This window comes from Cyprinus carpio, chromosome A24 (assembly GCF_018340385.1).
Source record: "Cyprinus carpio isolate SPL01 chromosome A24, ASM1834038v1, whole genome shotgun sequence".
Classification (NCBI taxonomy): Eukaryota; Metazoa; Chordata; class Actinopteri; order Cypriniformes; family Cyprinidae; genus Cyprinus; species Cyprinus carpio.
Window position 1 is genome coordinate 6018093 of NC_056595.1, and position 19306 is coordinate 6037398.

General features: G+C 36.2%; 1 protein-coding gene across 10 annotated transcripts in view; it reads left to right on the forward strand.

The window, feature by feature from the left end:
• The window catches only part of abi1a (abl-interactor 1a), a 60093-nt gene that overhangs the window by 17608 nt on the left and 23179 nt on the right, over positions 1-19306 (forward strand). For all 10 annotated transcript variants that reach the window (XM_042714087.1, XM_042714089.1, XM_042714094.1 and 7 more), the window contains exon 3: positions 18415-18591. In XM_042714087.1, coding sequence (XP_042570021.1) covers positions 18415-18591 — 177 coding nt within the window. The remainder of the gene's footprint in view (positions 1-18414; positions 18592-19306) is intronic.

Below are 19306 nucleotides of genomic sequence, written 5' to 3' on the forward strand. Positions count from 1 at the left end.
TCACCTGTTGGTCAAAAATTATAAACTAGTATATCATATTACTACTGATTATATTTAGGATTTTTCATTCATTCTGACTAAAATCATTCTAAAATGGCTTTAATTACTCATTGTTGCAGTTGGTCTAATGCTCCATGTCATGCTTAGCTGCTCATTTTCCCTGTGTTGTACTTGGTCCCTTAATTGCTGCTTGCAGCTATGTTTAAAATTGTTTTTATTTACAGAGGTATATTATGTCACACTTCTCTAGTAAATTTCATCTGTGTGTGAAGACACTGCAGGCTGTAGCGTAGCGCGGATAGTTGAGGGGAAAGTTTCAGTTGACTAGTGAAGTTATTTTATGTGGTTTTGGTGTGGTGAGGGATTAGCTCTGTAGAGACCATGTCTTTCGGAACAGAGTTAATTCATGGAGCTCTCTTATTATGAGCTGGTTAACTCAGGTGTGTTAAAAAAGAGAGACATGCAAAATATGCAGAGCGATGGTACACGAGGACTAGAATTGAGAACCACTGTTCTAGACTGAACACATAATACACAAGCGTATGATGTCACCGGTCACATTTTTGCAGTATACATGCATAACGGTATCATTTTCAATAACTTGCACTTTTAAACTTTTTTTTTTTTTACACGTTTCGTTCCGTCTTGCGCACGAGGGTGGTGCGTGGACCGTCGTGGAACGCGGACAGCCGAAGTATACCTTGGGTAGGGCTGGACAATATATTGAACGATATGATCATGCGCATCTCGTCAGTAAAGCCGGTTCCATGATTAGTGGTAAATCCCCATCACCTGCTTTCAAATGGAGCTGCAGTTAATACATAGAGCCGTAGTTCACTGAGAAGCTACGCTTTATCGAGTTCATTATTGAAGATGAATCGCCTTTGATAATGAACTCGATATAGCGCGAGCTTGTCAGTAAACTACGGCTCTGTGTATTAACTGCAGCTCCATTTGAAAGCAGGTGATGGGGATTTACCGCTAATCATGGAACCGGCTTTACTGACGAGATGCGCATGATCATATCATTCGATATATTGTCCAGCCCTAACCTTGGGGTTTGTTTAGAAAGCTCTTCATAGGTAGCAACTTGACTTATAATTAATTTCAGTAGAGTTTGTTAGCATGTTGCTAAGCTAAAGATGTGTTGCCCTAGTAAATTTAAAGTACATGAAATTTTCAATCAGATAAAATGGTCAATGTTTGGATTTTTTTTTTTTTTGCTGAATGACTAAATGCAGACTATTTGTTTAGCCTTTTCACTGAGATCATTACAATGCATTCTGGTATTGAATTGTCCGCAAAGACACATGCAGGTATTATTTTCCAAAATAAGTGTTTTTTTGTTTTTTTTTTAAGTAGCATAATATACTGTATATGCCGAATGTTTGCAGCAGTGGCAGTAGGTAGACAGCTCACTAGGCTTTTGAAAAGAACTAAAAGAAAAGAACACACAAATTGTTGGCATTTTTGTGGGTTCAATTCTTGTTCCTAACTCTTGTTCCAGAATTGTGGGTGGTTCAACTACTTATGACAGTGTCAACAAGTGTCAGAGACCTTCAACCATTTGAAGAGTCTCAGAATTAGAGCTCTTATTTGACGATCACAAATTTCTGTCTTTCTAACCCTCATAGCACAAACACTGCCCTCACTGAAGCACTAAAACCAGAATTACTAGACTGATATAATCTGCCAATCACATTAGAGTTTTAATCGGCAGATGTTGATGGGATTTATCGGCGTACAGTGGAGCGTATTTTCAGGCCTCGTCTCCATTCATATGTGTATCTGAGAATGACAGTAGGCTTTATGAATGGCTCTAAGACAGGCTCATTAAGATGGTCAACAGAGGCCTGTTCTCTCTTCACACAGCCTCCACTTACAGTGTCAATCATGATTCTCTACAAAGATGAAGATGAGGATAATAGGACAGTTATGTTAAAAAACAGTGTGCTGTCAGTGAGCTAGCTTTCTGTTCGTAGCATGTTGTACTAAAGGTGGGGGAAAAGTTATTCAGCGATGCATCAGTATTCTGAATCACTCCACAGAGAACAGTGGTGGAGTGTCATGCCTTGCTTGCTGCCAGTTACACACAGAAACGCACACACACACAAACATCAATCAAGTATCTAAACACACCTGAACCAGCTAATAAAGGTCCTCAAGATCACTAGAAACGTCCAGGTAGGTGTGTCAGAGTTAAACTCTGCAGGACTGTTGCCCTTCTGGAGCAGGATTGGACACCCTGTCATAGTTTAAGAGACCAGATTTCAGTTAGAACTATTCTCAAAAATTATTCTCAAAAATTAAAAATTCTCTCCCTGTAAGAAACATTTAGTCAAATCTACAAATAGTAGTAGTTCCAAAAACAAACCATGATCCTGTAGCCTCAGTGTTTATTGCTGCAGATCAGTTATGACTGCCCTATTCCACTGCAAGGTGACTAATGGCTATAAAGTGGCTCTAATCTCTCGGCAGAGGCACACCCAGAGCTTTGCTGACAGAGGATGTTCCTGTCTTTACAGCATTTCTCACTGTTTCCTCTTCCTCTGGCTGCCTATTAGACAGACCGCACTGCCAGCATGTGGCCAAATTAGATTAGAACATCAGTGCAGCAAACTAATGGGCCAGCAAGCCTTCCCTGGGGTTCACTGTTTTTATCACAGCTCCACACTGAATGTTTGGTGTTGTGTTATATGTCACGTTGGAACCGGCCCTGACCCTGAGCGTGGGAGGCTGAAGTGTTGCTACCTAGAACAGCACATGAAGTAGCTGCTAAGAGACTGTGAACAGTCAGCGCTTTGTCTGGCCAGCTGAAGACTTGGCAGAATACAAGGAGTCTCGTTTTGCTGAGTAAATCCATGTCTGTTGCATCTCAGAGGGACTACAGAGGTAACTAATTAAAGGCAACTCTAAATGGATTTCTGAAGCAGCATGCTTGGAAATGGTTCCAAGCATATCCCATCAGCATCTGTGGTCTCCCATTAACTCTGAATGATAAGTTCCTTTCAGGGCACTTGAAATCGAAATGACATCCAAATTGACCTTAATGCGCGTTCCCTGTTTGCATGATTCATCAGTGACATTTTTCCAAAGGCAAAAGTTATGTCTTCGTAATTTTTCAACAGAAATGAAGTAACATGCTCATCTTCTGCTTAACCATTTTAAACCTCAAAGAGTTTCTGTCATGCTGTGATCCAGACCTGCTCATTTGTGTCCAAGTCCAACCTCCAAGAATAGGATGAGTCCAAGTCAAGACAGAGACCTGAAGAGGGTCTGAATGATTCAGACAGTGTTTTCATTTGGGGTGAATGAAGCCTGGTTTTGCATCAGTGTCATGAAAACCTCCACATGAGTCAGTGCAGACCACAAAACGTATCTGCAGCATTGTAGTACTCAGTCTAAAAGTTCATGATGACACCAAGACAGTGAAAATATGGTCTAGCACTCAAGACCCGAGTCCAATATCGAGGACTACAAAACTTCTACCATCTCCCTCTTTCCACAAAAAAAAATGGGCTTGATTGATCTATTCCAACAATGCAATTTGCATATTTATCTTTGAGTATTTTCAAATAGGAGGTTAGTAGAATAATTCCAAGTTCTGAATTGTCTAGAATGTAGCAATACTTGTTTATTCCATATTATGTTGTGGAATATCCTCTAATGTTTTTTGCTGCATCTCTGTTCATTTTCACCAAAGTGCAGGTTTGTAGATTATGGGAGGGCAAAATTCATGTTATCCAGGGAAGTTCTGGACACTTGGTTGTTGCATGTGAAAATGGCTCTGCACACTGAGTCAAATTTTTGTATGCATTTTTTGTTTTTTTTTCCGTATTTGAAATCCTAAAAAAATTTGTCACGCACAGAAACATTGCTCACTGAGTCCGATGCGTATTAATGAATCCATTGCAAAACAGCACTAAATGGAGTCTTCAAGCAGTGAGAATGATTTTGTGGACTTTCACTTCTTAAAAAAATAAAAAGAAAGGAAATATTGGGTCCATCCGATCCTGAGATATAGAGTGGACCGAGAGTTCCGCCTCAGGAGCAGCGGGATTATCCCGGGCGATTCAAAGTTTACTTCAGGATGTCAGTGGCTCAGTTTGATGCTTTTGCTAGTGATATTAGAGCCACATATTAAAAACAAGACCACCAATTTCTGTGAACTCAGTGTGCAAGGATCTATATACAGTGCTTTGTGCTGCGAGACGAAGTGGATGAACTTGAATGACAATCGTCATTCTGGATTTTGCCGTTTGCTTGTACGGTGGCTCAGAACTGTCAAAACACCTCTCAAAATGCTTGCTACGGATGCAAAAACTGACCTGATCTGAATTTTTTTTATGATGGACAAATATTTCGGAGGCCATGTGTGAATGTGATTGATATAACGTTAGGTCGTATTTATTTTTTAACGTTTAAAAATTGTAAAAAAGATTTCTGTCGCACATTGAGTTAGCAAGATTGACTCTATAACGTTAGGTCGTATTTATTTTTTAACGTTTAAAAATTGTAAAAAAGATTTCTGTCTGTCTCTTTCATAGAAACAGGAAATGGAGCTCTAGATATGAGATTGTCCCCTGTGTTTCTTGACGATCAAGTATGGCCAAAATGTGTCGTTTTGGAATGAGAGGTTATGTAGTGGCCAGTGGTTCCATCAATCGTGTGATTTTTGTTCACTGGATTGCATTGGGGTGCTGTTCAGAACGTCCCCATAAACTGATGTTGACTACAGTGACTTGATTCTGGAATGCAAACCATGCAATTTACACAGAAGTTTCCAGAGGTATTGAGGGTATTGGGCATAGTTTGTTTTTAGTTCTTAGTTCAAGACTCTGTTTAAAATGACCCCAAAAATGACTTTCTTAACGCATGTTCCTTGTCTTATGTTGCATGAAGAATCACTTATTTATTACAAAGCAACAAGAGCTACCACAAATTTCACTGCCAAAACTGAAATCCCCCTAACAGACCCACTAGATATGTTAAAGGGCATTGATTGGTGGCCGCTAATTAGATAATTAACACATAGTACTGTTGTGAGGGATTTGACAATCTATGGTTCCGCTAAGACTTTTGGTATGTAGCTATTTCTTTCTGTCTGCTATTACACTAGCATCTTAGCTGTTCAATTTTGGAAAGCTCAATTCCTTTAGATTCAGATAGTCCACATGAAGTCCATTTTCAGTAGACCTGATCTGTTTGGTTTTCCACTGAGTTGTAGTGTATTCTGCATTTATGTTGTATGGCTAAAGGCTTTACCTGTACATATAGCATGTAGATGTCTCTTTAACTTTGTCGCATGAGGTTGATTTGAACATTTTACTTTTGTAATACGCAACCATTTACTTTTAGACTTTTTCAATAATTTTCTGCAAAGTAAATGCTCATTTTTGAAAAGGCTGGCTTCTTATTCATATAACTTACAGCAAGCATTCATCTGGCTTGCTGCATAGATAGCAGCCCTCAGATGCTCGCGGTCACCCTGTCTGAGAGAAGCCAAAGCTGGATGGAACATAACAGCCGTAAATCTGTAAAGGAGCGCCTGTCCTCTCCCTTCAGCTGTGAGTGCTGTTAGTGAGTTGCAATCCAAACTAACTGAACTGCGTCCTTGCTTTTAATCACCAAGTGTTTCTGTTCAGCGACAGAGCCATGCCACATGTTCTGTTGCATGCATGGTTTGTGTTCTCCAGTGTTGTATTGGTTAAGTGCCACAAATGATGGTTACAAATTATTTAGCGTGCTGTGGGTCTCGAATTGTTACAGTAAAGAAGAAAAAAAAAAAACACTTGGCAAGCAACCCAAACATCAGGGTGTGGTCCGTTTCTCATTTCAGAAATAATCGTGTGGTTTTGCGCTATTATTAAATACTGGCATGGAAGTCTTACTGACATAACCACACAAAGCGGTTGTGTTTGTGTATATGTGTGTGTTGCTTAGGGTGTGTGCTACAGGCCACTGTTACTCAGCCCTCGCCTAAAGATATGCGCAACGCATCTGTCTGTTTGTGCATAGCTGGCTTTTCCGGAAGCCATGCCACCCCTGGGGTCGCTTCGTTAAACTGCTGAAACGCCTTTATTTTTTCCTGTCAAATGCTGAAGCGAAACTGTGTCTGACCTCTATCAATGCATCTCTCATTTTTTTCTGTGTACTCTCCACAATGCAACTGGAAAATTCACTTTTATAATTTATATAAAATTCACTTTCACTTACACTTCACATTGAAAAATATTGAACAGATAGCATTTTACAGTCCTGTTCTTCGTGTATGTGAGGTTTATTTAGTAACAAACATAACTACTTAAATATATTTCCAATAGTTTGATTTTACAAATGATTAATGATTAAGATGTTTAATACAAATGTTATTACTTTTGTTTTTTACACCACATGACTTTTTTAATGTATATATTTTTGTATATGTCTTAAAAATAGTATAAAAGTTTTGTACATTTCTTAGAAATTAGTGTCTATTTTTTCTGGATTTTTCTTTGTTTCCTTCAAACGGTACACAAGTGCTGTCTGTTTGACAGTGTCTGCTTAAAGTGTTCAAATGCAAATATGCTTGTGTGTTCTGTGAATAGTACATGCAGTAATAGCATGGCTGTGTGTATGTGTGTCAGGTCAAATGTTCTTCTTCATCTGAATGCTCAGTTATTATTGTCAACACACTCTTATTCAGAGGTGCTTTAAATATATTCTGTCATTTACTGAAAAAAAATGTAAACCTACCGCAACAGTTTCTATTTCAACTATCTTTACATGGATACGGCTTTGATCTTTTTTCTCTCTGAGCATGCTTGTGTCTGAGAGAGACAGCACTCTCACTCAAATGATAAAAAAAAAACATTTTTATGCAAAGTAACTAACACTACTTTCCATACAAATAAACAAATGAAAGTAATTATCGTTGTTAAGTGATTATTTCTTTAGATGCTAAATTTACAATAACTAAACCTAAAATACCTAAATCTAAAAAGTTTGCAGTTACATGCAAAATTGCAAAATTATTTTGTCTTTTATTTGATTTACATTATCTTTGTCCTGTTGATTTATTTACTATTTATTTGACAAATACAGGTGCATCTCAATAAATTAGAATGTTCTTGAAAAGTTCATTTATTTCAGTAATTCAACTCAAATTGTGAAACTCATGTATTAAATAAATTCAATGCACACAGACTGAAGTAGTTTAAGTCTTTGATTATTTTAATTGTGATCATTTTGCCTCACATTTAACAAAAACCCACCAATTCTCAACAAATTAGAATACTTCATAAGACCAATAAAAAAAAAATATATATATATATATAGTGAATTGTTGACCTTCTGGAAAGAATGTTCATTTACTGTACATGTACTCAATACTTGGTAGGGGCTCCTTTTGCTTTAATTACTGCCTCAATTTGGCGTGGCATGGAGGTGATCATTTTGTGGCACTGCTGAGGTGGCGTGGAAGCCCAGGTTTCTTTGACAGTGGCCTTCAGCTCATCTTCATTTTTTGGTCTCTTGTTTCTCATTTTCCTCTTGACAATACCCCATAGATTCTCACTGGGGTTCAGGTCTGGTGAGTTTGCTGGCCCGTCAAGCACACCAACACCATGCTCATTTAACCAACTTTTGATGCTTTTGGTAGTGTGGGCAGGTGCCAAATCCTGCTGGAAAATGAAATCAGCATCTTCAAAAAGCTGGTCAGCAGAAGGAAGCATGAAGTGCTCTAAAATTTTCTTGGTAAACGGGTGCAGTGACTTTGGTTTTCAAAAAAAAACACAATGGACCAACACCAGCAGATGACATTGCACCCCCAAATCATCACAGACTGTGGAAACTTACCACTGGACTTCAAGCAACTTGGGCTATGAGCTTCTCCACCCTTCCTCCAGACTCTAGGACCTTGGTTTCCAAATAAAATACAGAACTTGCTCTCATCTGAAAAGAGGACTTTGGACCAGTGTTAATTTTGGCAGGCATTTTTGATTTAGTCTTAGTCTTAGTCTTGAGACGAAAATGCTTAATAGTCTTAGTCACATTTTAGTCATTTGAGTATTTCATAGTTTTAGTCTGGTTTTAGTCAACGAAAAGTCATTGCATTTTAGTCAACTTTTAGTCATTACTTTTAGTCAATAGTTTTAGCCAAACTGTAGTTACCAAAATTTATATTGGTAGCTATTTTATATGTAGTTTTTAAATAAAAAAAAATCATCAATTCTTCTCTCTTTAGACCAAATCAATTAAGCTTATGAGAAATTTGAATCAAGGACTGAATTTGGAAAATCTTGAATAAATTATGACAATTTTCATTTTTGGGTGAACTTTCCCTTTAAGTGAAAAAGGAGCAACTTATAAAAATATTTAAAGAAGCACAATAAGACAAATACAATAGAGATACAAATAAAACTCATTTTTCAGATACAGTAGGTTTTACTTAACATGTATACATTTATTTAACATCTTGTGTTGGTTAACATTAATGACAGATAGGTATTTAATTTGGAATGCTGTCCTTTTAAGACGGAAGGCATGCATGAAATACTGACACGCGTTCAGTTTTCACCCACCTGTTCACGTTCATTTAATCCATAACTTACTGTATTTATGTGAGATACTCTACACGATAAACATTTGGACTGCTGTGTGTGTATTTGAGCGCTGAGAACTGATCGCGCGCTGTAGGCTATATGAGAACTGAGGAAGTGGAGCGAGCGAGCGAGAGAACACCTCTATCAGCACGATTCCACCTCTCCCGCCTTCACCAACTTTAAGTTAATCGACAACGAATTGTGACTCAAGGGAAAAACAGGACATCTGGTTACCTTATCCCTACCCCTTTGGGTGCTGCGGCCATTGTTTCAGATCGCTAGTTCACGTTTTATTAGCCTATCCATCCACTGCGGCTGCTATACTGACTAGATATGCAAACGCACCTTATCCGATCACAATCCAATGACAGGGACAATAGCCTATAGGATGCATTTTGAATGTCCGGTAGTCAAATAACATTATAGTCCAGTCTCGTCTAGTTAACGAAAACGCTGCATCAATTTCGTCATAATTTCGCCATCAGATATTATTTTTAGCTTGTCAACGTCTCGTCTTAGTCACAGAAAAAATGTTCGTTAACGAATATTTTTCATCGTCGTCTTCGTTAACGAAATTAACACTGCTTTGGACCACTAGGCAACAGTCCAGTTCTTCTTCTCCTTAGCCCAGGTAAGACGCCTCTGACATTGTCTGTGGTTCAGGAGTAGCTTAACAAGAGGAATACAACAACTGTAGCCAAATTCCTTGACACATCTGTGTGTGGTGTAGAGGTCTTCAGGGGTCCAAAAATTCGTGCCCGAACCTGAAAGAGACCTGTAATGTACTACACCGAACCGACCCGGACCCGTCTATTATTCCAAAGCTGGACCCGGACCCGTGTAGATCCGAGAAATGCCTACGCGGACCCGACCCGGACCCGTCTACTATTTGAAAGCTGGACCCGAACCTTCCGGGAAGACACAGACCCAAATGGACCCGATTGTCACATATTCCACCTTAAATTGCTATTACAAGTCAATAAACATGTTGGGAAAGATACTTCTGTTTGTATTAAGTAATTTAAGGAGCCGTAGTCTCTCCTTGTACCTGACTGCCTGTGATGCATTACAATCCTCCGACAAGAAAGTTATCCAAGTTATTCCTCTCGTTATTCCAAGTCCAAGCTTAATCCACTCATTATTTCAGCTTCAAAAGTCCACTTGATGTCACGGTGACGGATGACAAATGCAAATGTGCACATGTACATTCTGACTCGAGTTAACTCGCATAATAACTTTGACTGTTTGCCCTTTTGAACTATAATAACGATTGCTCGTTCAGTGCCATGGCCGCTGACGTTATTTATTTGCTATCATCTCTGTGCTCTCTGCTCTGCGTCGAGTCTGAATCTGACCACTAAAACTTTAAGATTAAACAGTTCATTTACATTATTAAAATAATGGGAGAAAATGTAAAGCGCGCTTTGGCGGTCGAAGTCATTGTGTCCCTCACTGGTTGCCATAGAAACATGACACACGCTTGAGACTGCACATGCGTGCTAGCTGGATCAACCTAAAATATGCTTTTTAACACAATTTGAGCGTCATAGAAAACATTCATCTGACAGTTCACCTCAGATTTTGTTTCTGATTTGAAATATATTAAATATGAGTGTTTCAAGTCTGCAAGCATTATTATCATGCATGCACTTGCATTAACTCTGAGTCTGCACGCTCTGTTTCTAACGGCAGAGAGAGAGAGAGATCGCTTTTTTTTCTCACACTTTTCTTTTCCTAATTTTACAAGTTGCAAGTTACAAAAAACACAAGCAGTGTCTGATCATGGCCGGGTGTTCTCCAAGTCCGATGACTCCGATCGCACGGGTATTACACACAATGTTAAACAGACCCGAATGTTAAACCGGTTGTGCATCTTTTTCTTCCACACTTTTTCCTTCCACTCAACTTTCTGTTAACATGCTTGGATACAGCACTCTGTGAACAGCCAGCTTCTTTGGCAATGAATGTTTGTGGCTTACCCTCCTTGTGAAGGGTGTCAATGATTGTCTTCTGGACAACTGTCAGATCAGCAGTCTTATCCATGATTGTGCAGACTAGTGAACCAAACTGAGAGACCATTTTGAAGGCTCAGGAAACCTTTGCAGGCGTTTTGAGTCTATTAGCTGATTGGCATGTCACCATATTCTAATTTGTTGAGAACCAAAGACTTAAACTACTTCAGTCTGTGTGCATTGAATTTATTTAATACACGAGTTTCACAATTTGAGTTAAATTACTGAAATTAACTTTTCCACAACATTCCAATTTATTGAGATGCACCTGTACTTGGGCTATCTTTCATTGTTTAATGTGTTTATTTATATCAGTATTAACCTTTTTGGGGGCAAAAATGTTCTGTAGCATTTTTAATAACAGGTTTTCCTGTGGTTTTCAATACAATATATCAGAAATCATGTAAATACACTGGATATTAGTTTTGACTGTTAAAAACAATGTTATAGGGCCAGCCTTACTGGAGATTGTTTATGTCACACAAATCACACCCTTTTGAACCTAAGGCATACAGAGAGAAGTAAAAACCATTTCCCACGTATACAGTGGTGTTTAATTCTTTTACTGTTAAGCAGTTTCAGAATGTGATCAAAGTAGAAGCATCGTCTTGTCTTCCTCTGTGGGTGGTGAAAGACCCTTGAGCAAGGCATTGTTCTAGTACTGTCCCTGTAGAAATTGTACATTGAGTTTCTTAAGATACAGTGAAGGCCCTTTCACATCACGTGTGTGTGCGCGTGGTTTGTGGAAATTAATCTTTGAAAGATTTTTAAGAGTTTTGAGGACTGAGTAAACTAGATGTAATCGTGCACATATTTTCCTCTCACAGTTATATTTGATGCCAGATTTACCCACTCTAATCTTCAAGTACAAAAAAGAGAACTTTGGTTGGTCGTTTCGCATATTAATCAGTGTCAGTGGTTATTGGCTTGAATATGCTGCAGTGTGGACCAGACTTCATGCCAGCTCTTAAAAGTCTGGCTTCCAAAGTCTATAGAACTGATACAGTCTTGCCAAACTCAGATGACCTACTGGGATTTGTAATTAGTTAGATCCACATGCTGATTAGCAATGTGTGAAAGCCATTCAGGGCTCAAGGGATGACTGTGAATGAGATGGAGTCTACATATGATCTGTTTTGGCAGCAGGGTTGGCCTTCAACATATGATGTCGAAATACTCCCAGTTTGAAACCAGAAGAGGCATTTCGCTCAACCCCAACCCTCATCAATCAGGAGAAAGCTCTCAATACTTGCATCCAAAACAATGGCGCACGTCAATATTTTTTTTTTTTTTTTTTTTTGGAGGGGATTTGATAAAGCTGGACCACCACACATTGTGCAATATGTAGCAGCTCATTTCAGCACATCTATTTTTCAGCTTACAGGAAGGAGATGAAGTCAGTTTGCGTTGCCCTCCCACTTCCCCAACACCAGCTGCACAGCTCACTACAAAAAGAGCTGGCGGGGTTTTTTTGGGCTTTGAGTTGAGCTGGCGGTTCGGGGTTGGTTTGTTGGCGGGGTTTTTTTGGGCCAACTATCGGCACTTCTCTAAAGTCTGCATCAGTATTTAGTCCATCAACATTTATGACTGAAAAAAAAAAATAAAAAATATTGACGTGCGCCATTGTTTTGGATGCAAGTATTGTTGGATGCAAGTACTGTGTAATTTGTGGTGAAAAACAGTAAAAGGACATTCCCAGCATTTCCAGATTATTATATTTTATTTAAATAGTGTTCCTTTTTCTTTTTTTCTTTTTTTTATCCGTAATGTACATTGGGGTGTTTTTCATTATTATTATTATTATTATTTTTTATTATTATTTTTATTATTATTTTTGTTTATTTATTTTTTTTTGATTATTATTATTATCATTATTATTATTATTGTAGTTATCAGTTAATTTTTAAGGTAAAAATCTTTAATCATTCAAGTTCACACACACACACATATATATGTGTGTGTGTGTGTGTGTGTGTGTGTGTGTGTGTGACCCTGGACCACAAAACAAGAAATTGAGATTTATACAAGCTAAATAAATAAGCTTCCCATTGACATATGGTTTGTTAGCATAGGACAATATTTGGCTGAGATACAACTATTTGAAAATCTGGAATCTGAGGGTGCAAAAAAAATCAAAATATTGAGAAAATCGTCTTTAAAGTTGTCCAAATGAAGTTCTTAGCAATGTATATTTCTAATCAAAAATTAAGTTTTGATATATTTACAGTAGGAAATTTACAAAATATCTTCATGGAACATGATCTTTACTTAATGTCCTAATGATTTTTGGCCTAATATAAAAATCTATAATTTTGACCTATACAATGAATTTTGGGCTATTGCTACAAATATACCCCAGCGACTTAAGACTGGTTTTGTGGTCCAGGGTCACAGGCACACACACACACACACACACACACACACACACACACACACACACACACACACACACACACACACACACACACATATATAATATTATATTTTGTGCCCAAAGGAAACAAAAAGACCAACAAAAAGTATTCTTGTAGCTTCATAACATTTCTATAAAGGGTCAAAAAGCTCACGGATTTCATCCAAAATTTCTTAATTTGTGTTCCAAAAATGAAGGAAGGTCTCACTGGTTTGGAACGACATGAGGTTGAGTAATTAATGACAGAATTTTCATTTTTGGTTGAACTATCCCTTTATTTGATGGTTATAAGTTGACACATTGTCACAACATTTGTTTACAGTAAATTCATAAATTGAACAGGACACTTTTGTATATTGTATTTTACATTTTATATCAAAGATTTTCAGTATAAGCGCAGTGCACAAGCCTCCTTCTTCTTGATGTTGAATAGGAGCTGGAGCTGCTCTGACTCCACGTCTTTAAGAAATGAATGGGATCCTCTGTGTGTCTGCGCTGCAGACACTGCTTTCCTTTCATCTCCAACAGGAGGCCTGCTGCATCTGCTCTCAGTCTCTCATGTGCCAGAGAGAGTACTGTTCCCTCTGACAGCACTACACGGAAAGAGAGACTTCAGATCAGGCTCACAGCAGTAAACATTTTAATTGGTGCTATATGCTATGTTACTGGTATGAAGCCTAATTGAGGAATCAGTAAAACTCTGCCTTTATGGGAAGCTGAAACCTCAGTACTACTGAGTGCAAGTTATGCAGAGCTGTTCAGATATACCCAGAGTTCACTATGTCAGCTTTTGTGCCAGTGATGTTGGCCTTTGGATAGACTGTAGATAGAATGAATTGAAAACCTGATCTGCATATTTTTTAGCCATTCATCAACCTCAAAATGTATTAGCATAATTACATTATGAGTTAATTTTCTCTTATTCCTCTGAGAGCTATGCATGATCATTTTCCTGTGTGTTTTATGATAAAGATGACAAATGTGTTTTGTAGAGTAGATTATTTAGGACAGAATTTCTCAGACTGAGGTTTGTCAGAGGGTCCATGGAAAATTCCTGAATTGTGAACAACAGTATAGAGACCTGTGACATCCACAGTGTGGAAAACACATACATAATCCCAAAATCTATAGTCAGAAGAATGTAATTTAACGTGTAAAACGGAATGTTGTGAAATTTGGAATAAAAAAGAAAAAAAAAAGAAAGTAAGGTCAAATTCACTCAGTCATGCTATATGGACTAGTGTCTGTGATTGTCAAGTACACATAGAAACTCAAAGTTCTTCGCTACAAACCAAAGATATTGACAAAAAACTGTATGGACTAGTGTATATATATATATATATATATATATATATATATATATATATATATACAGTACAGACCAAAAGTTTGGAAACATTACTATTTTTTAATGTTTTTGAAAGAAGTTTTCTTCTGCTCATCAAGCCTGCATTTATTTGATCAAAAATACAGAAAAAAAAAATGTAATATTGTGATATATTATTACAATTTAAAATAATTGTTTTTAAATTAATTATACTTTAAATTATAATTTATTTCTGTGATGCAAAGCTGAATTTTTAGGATCATTATCATATGATCCTTTAGAAATCATTCTAATATGATGATTCATTATCAAAGCTGGAAACAGTTCTGCTGCTTAATATTTTTTCAGAACATGTGATACTTTTTTAGGATATTTTGATGAATAAAAAGTAAAACAAAAAAAGAAAAAATAAAGAAGCTATGTTTTTAAAATATAAATATTTTGTAATAACAATATACACTACTGGTCAGTAATTTTGGTGTCAGTAATTTTTTTTTTCTTTCTTTTTTTTTAATAAAATCAATACTTTTATTCAGCAAGGATGTGTTAAATTGATAAAAAGTGATAGTAAAGAAAATATGTTATTAGAATATATATTATTAGTTTTTTTTTTTTTTTTTTAATAAATGCAGTTCTTTTTAACCTTTTATTCATCAAATATATTAGACAGCAGAACTGTTTCCAACACTCATAATAAATCAGAATATTAGAATGATTTCTAAATGATCATGTGATAGACTGGATGTTACATGTGACACTGAAGGCTGGAGTAATGATGCTGAAAGTTCAGCTTTGCATCACAGGAATAAATTATTTTTTTAAAGTATATTCAAATAGAAAACTATTATTTTAAGTTGTAATACTATTTCACAATATAACTGTTTTTTCTGTATTTTTGATCAAATAAATGAAGGCTTGATGAGCAGAAGAAACTTCTTTCAAAAACATTAAAAATAGTAATGTTTCAAAAATTTTGGTCTGTACTGTATATATATATATGTATATATATATATATATATATATATATATCTATATAAGTGCTACTATATATATATATATATATATATATATATATATAGTATGTACTTCTTAAAGTGCTAGTACTAATAATTTATTTATTTAAATTAATTTAAACGCATTATTTTCTTTATTTGGTTATATTTTAAGAATTTATTTATTTATTTTTTAATTATTGTTTTATTAATTTTTTTGATTACCATAATTTTTAAATAATTAAATCTGAATCCAGAAAAAATAAAATTGAAGAGACAGAATCAAACTAGGGATGTTCATTTTGGTTATTTTTCCTAACTGACAACCGACCATGAGTAATTAATTATTAACTGATTATTAACTGTTAACCGACAAGATTATTTTAAATTAGAATTGAATTAAATTAGAAAGGATAAGTGTCTGTGACCTATTAAAAATACTAATGTGTTTTGTGGGGATTCCTTTTACATGCGCAAAAAGTAGCAGAACATGAGGATTCACATGGTCATCATATCACATCACTGCACCTGCAGCGCTTCTGCAAGCGGAGAAAAACATTATACACACACACACACACACATATATATATATGCATATAACACACAAATATACACACGAATAAATAGGCCTATTCGAGAAATATATTTTTACTTAAAGGCACAACATATAAGATAGAAACCACTAGAACAGTGTTATATATTTTGCTGACGTGTGCACTTATATTATCCCAAATGTTTCCTGCCAATGACGTCATAACCCCTAGATTTCCGTTTTATTTTTATTTATTTTTTTAGAAAACATATGGAAACACCAAAGACGCTTTAATATGTTATGCGTTTTAATAGACCGGTGATGACCGCACAGAGTAGCATTATAACAGAACTCTCTAACATATCTAACGTATTATAAAGCAGCGCTGCTTTTTTTTTTCCACATGCGCACGAGCAGAAGGAGCGGAAGTGGTCGACTGTGGCATAATAAAAGCTCCGCTGCTTTCGAACTGTGTGTCGCGCTCGTTCAGTGGCCTCGTTTCGCTTCATCGGCTTTCGGCTTTCAGCTTCACCCTGCTTCATTCTACTACGTTAATAAATAATTAGCTCATCCATGAATATGGTTTCTGTCCGAGTCCCGTCGGATTGCATTGGCTGTGGGGATGAAGACCACAGCTCCCATGATTCCATACTCAGTCACAGCATCATCAAGCTGCTACATGGTCTTTGTTTATTTTTGAATGCACACCCTTTATTTTTCTTTAGGCCTATTTTACAAAAGCACAAATATTTGTTTTTATTGTGAATGTACACAAATAAAAGCAAACCTTTTACAAGTTTGATTATCTTTATGACTAAAAGGAGTACTTGCTTCCACTGTTAGAAGGAAAAATGTAAGTGATTGTGCTGGTGCCGCATGCGCGCACAGTTAAGCTTTGCCTGTTCATTATCATAATAAAATACAGTCAGTCAAACATATGGAAAAAAACACACTACTCAGTTTAAATATGTAGTAAAATCTGTGCCGTTAAGCGTTATCACTGTATCGCCGTGATGCTATGTTAAAAAAAAAAAAAAAAAAAAAAAAAACTGTTTTTACGTGGATATTGGAATGTGTAATATTTTTGCATTCAAATACATCGCGAATACGGGAACATTTGATTTTGTCTAATGAGAGACCTAACATTGGTTTCAGTTTTGTTTTAGCCTAAATTCATTCGTTTTGGCTTATCGTTTATAGCTTCTTATACTTTAAATTATTGTTCTTTTATAAATGGGCTACTGTTAAATTGAAATGATTTGTTGTGGAGTGAGGAGAACTAAAATAGCCTAGCTATGTTTACAGTGTTTGTTATAATGTTTGTAAACATTTCGCTTGGCATTAGGCCTATTTCTGAATGAAATAATAAAATGTGACTTATAGCCTACGCAACTTTTTTGCTCTCTAAAAATCTTTTTATTTTTTTATTTTTTTTATTATGCGTAGTATATTTTAACCATGCAGCAAACCTTTTAGTATATTTTGGTAAATTACTACAAAAATAAATAAATAAATAAATAAATGACTGTTTAACTGATTGTATTAATCGGTCACATTCTTACAGCCGTTTAACGGTTAACCGGTTAAAGTGAACATCCCTGATTTAAACATATTACATAAGGCCCTAAAAATACTGAAAACCACAGCAAGTAATTGAAACCAAATCAGCAACTATGAAAAAACTATTGACAACAAATATACATATATTAATGAAAGCTACAAATTCTGTTCAGACTTTTAGTGATCCATCAGAAACGTTCTTGTTATTTGTTGGTTTTGGGGTTATGAAAGAGGTCCTTGATTTAAATAAATAAATAGATTATGTACACTGGGAATAGAAAACCTGGATTATACATATTTCTGGCAGATTTTTATGTATTCTTTTTTGGGGTAATGTTTTTCAGTAGAAATGTAGCAAGAAATGGTTGCAGAGGCTGAAACTTTCACAGCAGTTTGTATTGAGCCTAAATGATTTTATCACGCTGTAGTACTTCCTGTTACAGTGGTGTACCTTTAATGTGTAGTAAAAGAAGGCAAATTGAGATTCAGCATATGATTTTTGTTCCCTATTTGTCTGAGAAATAATGGCTTCCTGCTGTTTTATTCACCATTAGGGATATTTTTCTCTTTTAATGCTGTCTCTAAGGGTCAAAAGTGTTTCACTTCTTCACACAGAGTTGTCTTTCCCAGCAGGGTATTGACACTGCAGTAAATCACACCGCAGAGAAAACCCTTCAATGTCCGGCATTAAAACTGCACGCCGCTCTCAACATCACCACACTAATTTCACAGTAACAGAATGTTTATGGCCTTGTTAAAAACAGTTGTGTCGCTTAAATTTAATTTAATTTTTTTTGGCGGAAACAGTGATTTTTTTTTTTCAGCATTCTTTTAGGAAGTAGATATCTTTTGTGGAATATTAAATGTGACTGTCTTTAATGTCACTAATAAATTTAGTGTGTTCTTTTTAAATAAAAGTGTTAATTTCTTTAAAAACAAATCTTACTTAGCCCAACCTTTCATTCTTGTTTTTGTCTTTTCTTGTATCTAAATTAGACGGTAGACATCCATAAGGAGAAGGTCGCCCGACGAGAGATTGGCATCCTGACAACGAATAAGAACACATCAAGGACTCATAAGATCATCGCTCCGGGCAACATTGAGCGGCCGGTGAGGTACATCAGGAAGCCCATCGACTTCACAGTACTGGATGATGTGGGGCATGGAGTGAAGGTAAATAAGTGGCCATCTTTTAAAACTATATTCACTGCTTCTGACCCTTCAAACAGAACCCAGGAAAGGATTGCTTGTTTCTCTGTATTTTCAAGTGTGACCATATATCTGAGTCAGAGTATGTGCCATATTTAGTTTGATTCTAATGTGAACAAGCCTGTGAGTGTACAGTCCATTCAATATGTCAGACTGTGTTGAGTGTTTATTGTTTATCACTATATTACCTATTTCTGTTGGGTGAGTTCTTCTTTTCTATACAGCAAAAGTGAACAGGGACTGCATGAAATGGAAAAATTACTGTAGCGTTTTTCTAATTGCATTTTGTTGATCTTACTGCGGACATATGTCCAACTTCTCTAATCATAAGCCGCTTAAACCCCGCCCCTTTATTATAATTGACTGCAGACTCACGTTTAGATCCGTCTCCATCCAATCAGCAACCGATTTCAGAATTAAGTATCTGCTCTACATTTTTCATTATCAATAGTTTCGGTCAGATGTTTGTCACAAAATGGAAGAAAAGATTTGAAGGCAGTGCACTAGGGCTAGTTTTGTGTCAGGACTTAAACATCTGAATATTATGTAAAAAATAATGTTAATTTAGCCATATTTTTCCTGGTTGCAAGTGAAGATTTATTTTTATTTTTTTTCACCTCGTGTAATTTTATGTAATGACTTTCAAGGATGAGGGCTAATGATCAGCCTAATTTGCAAA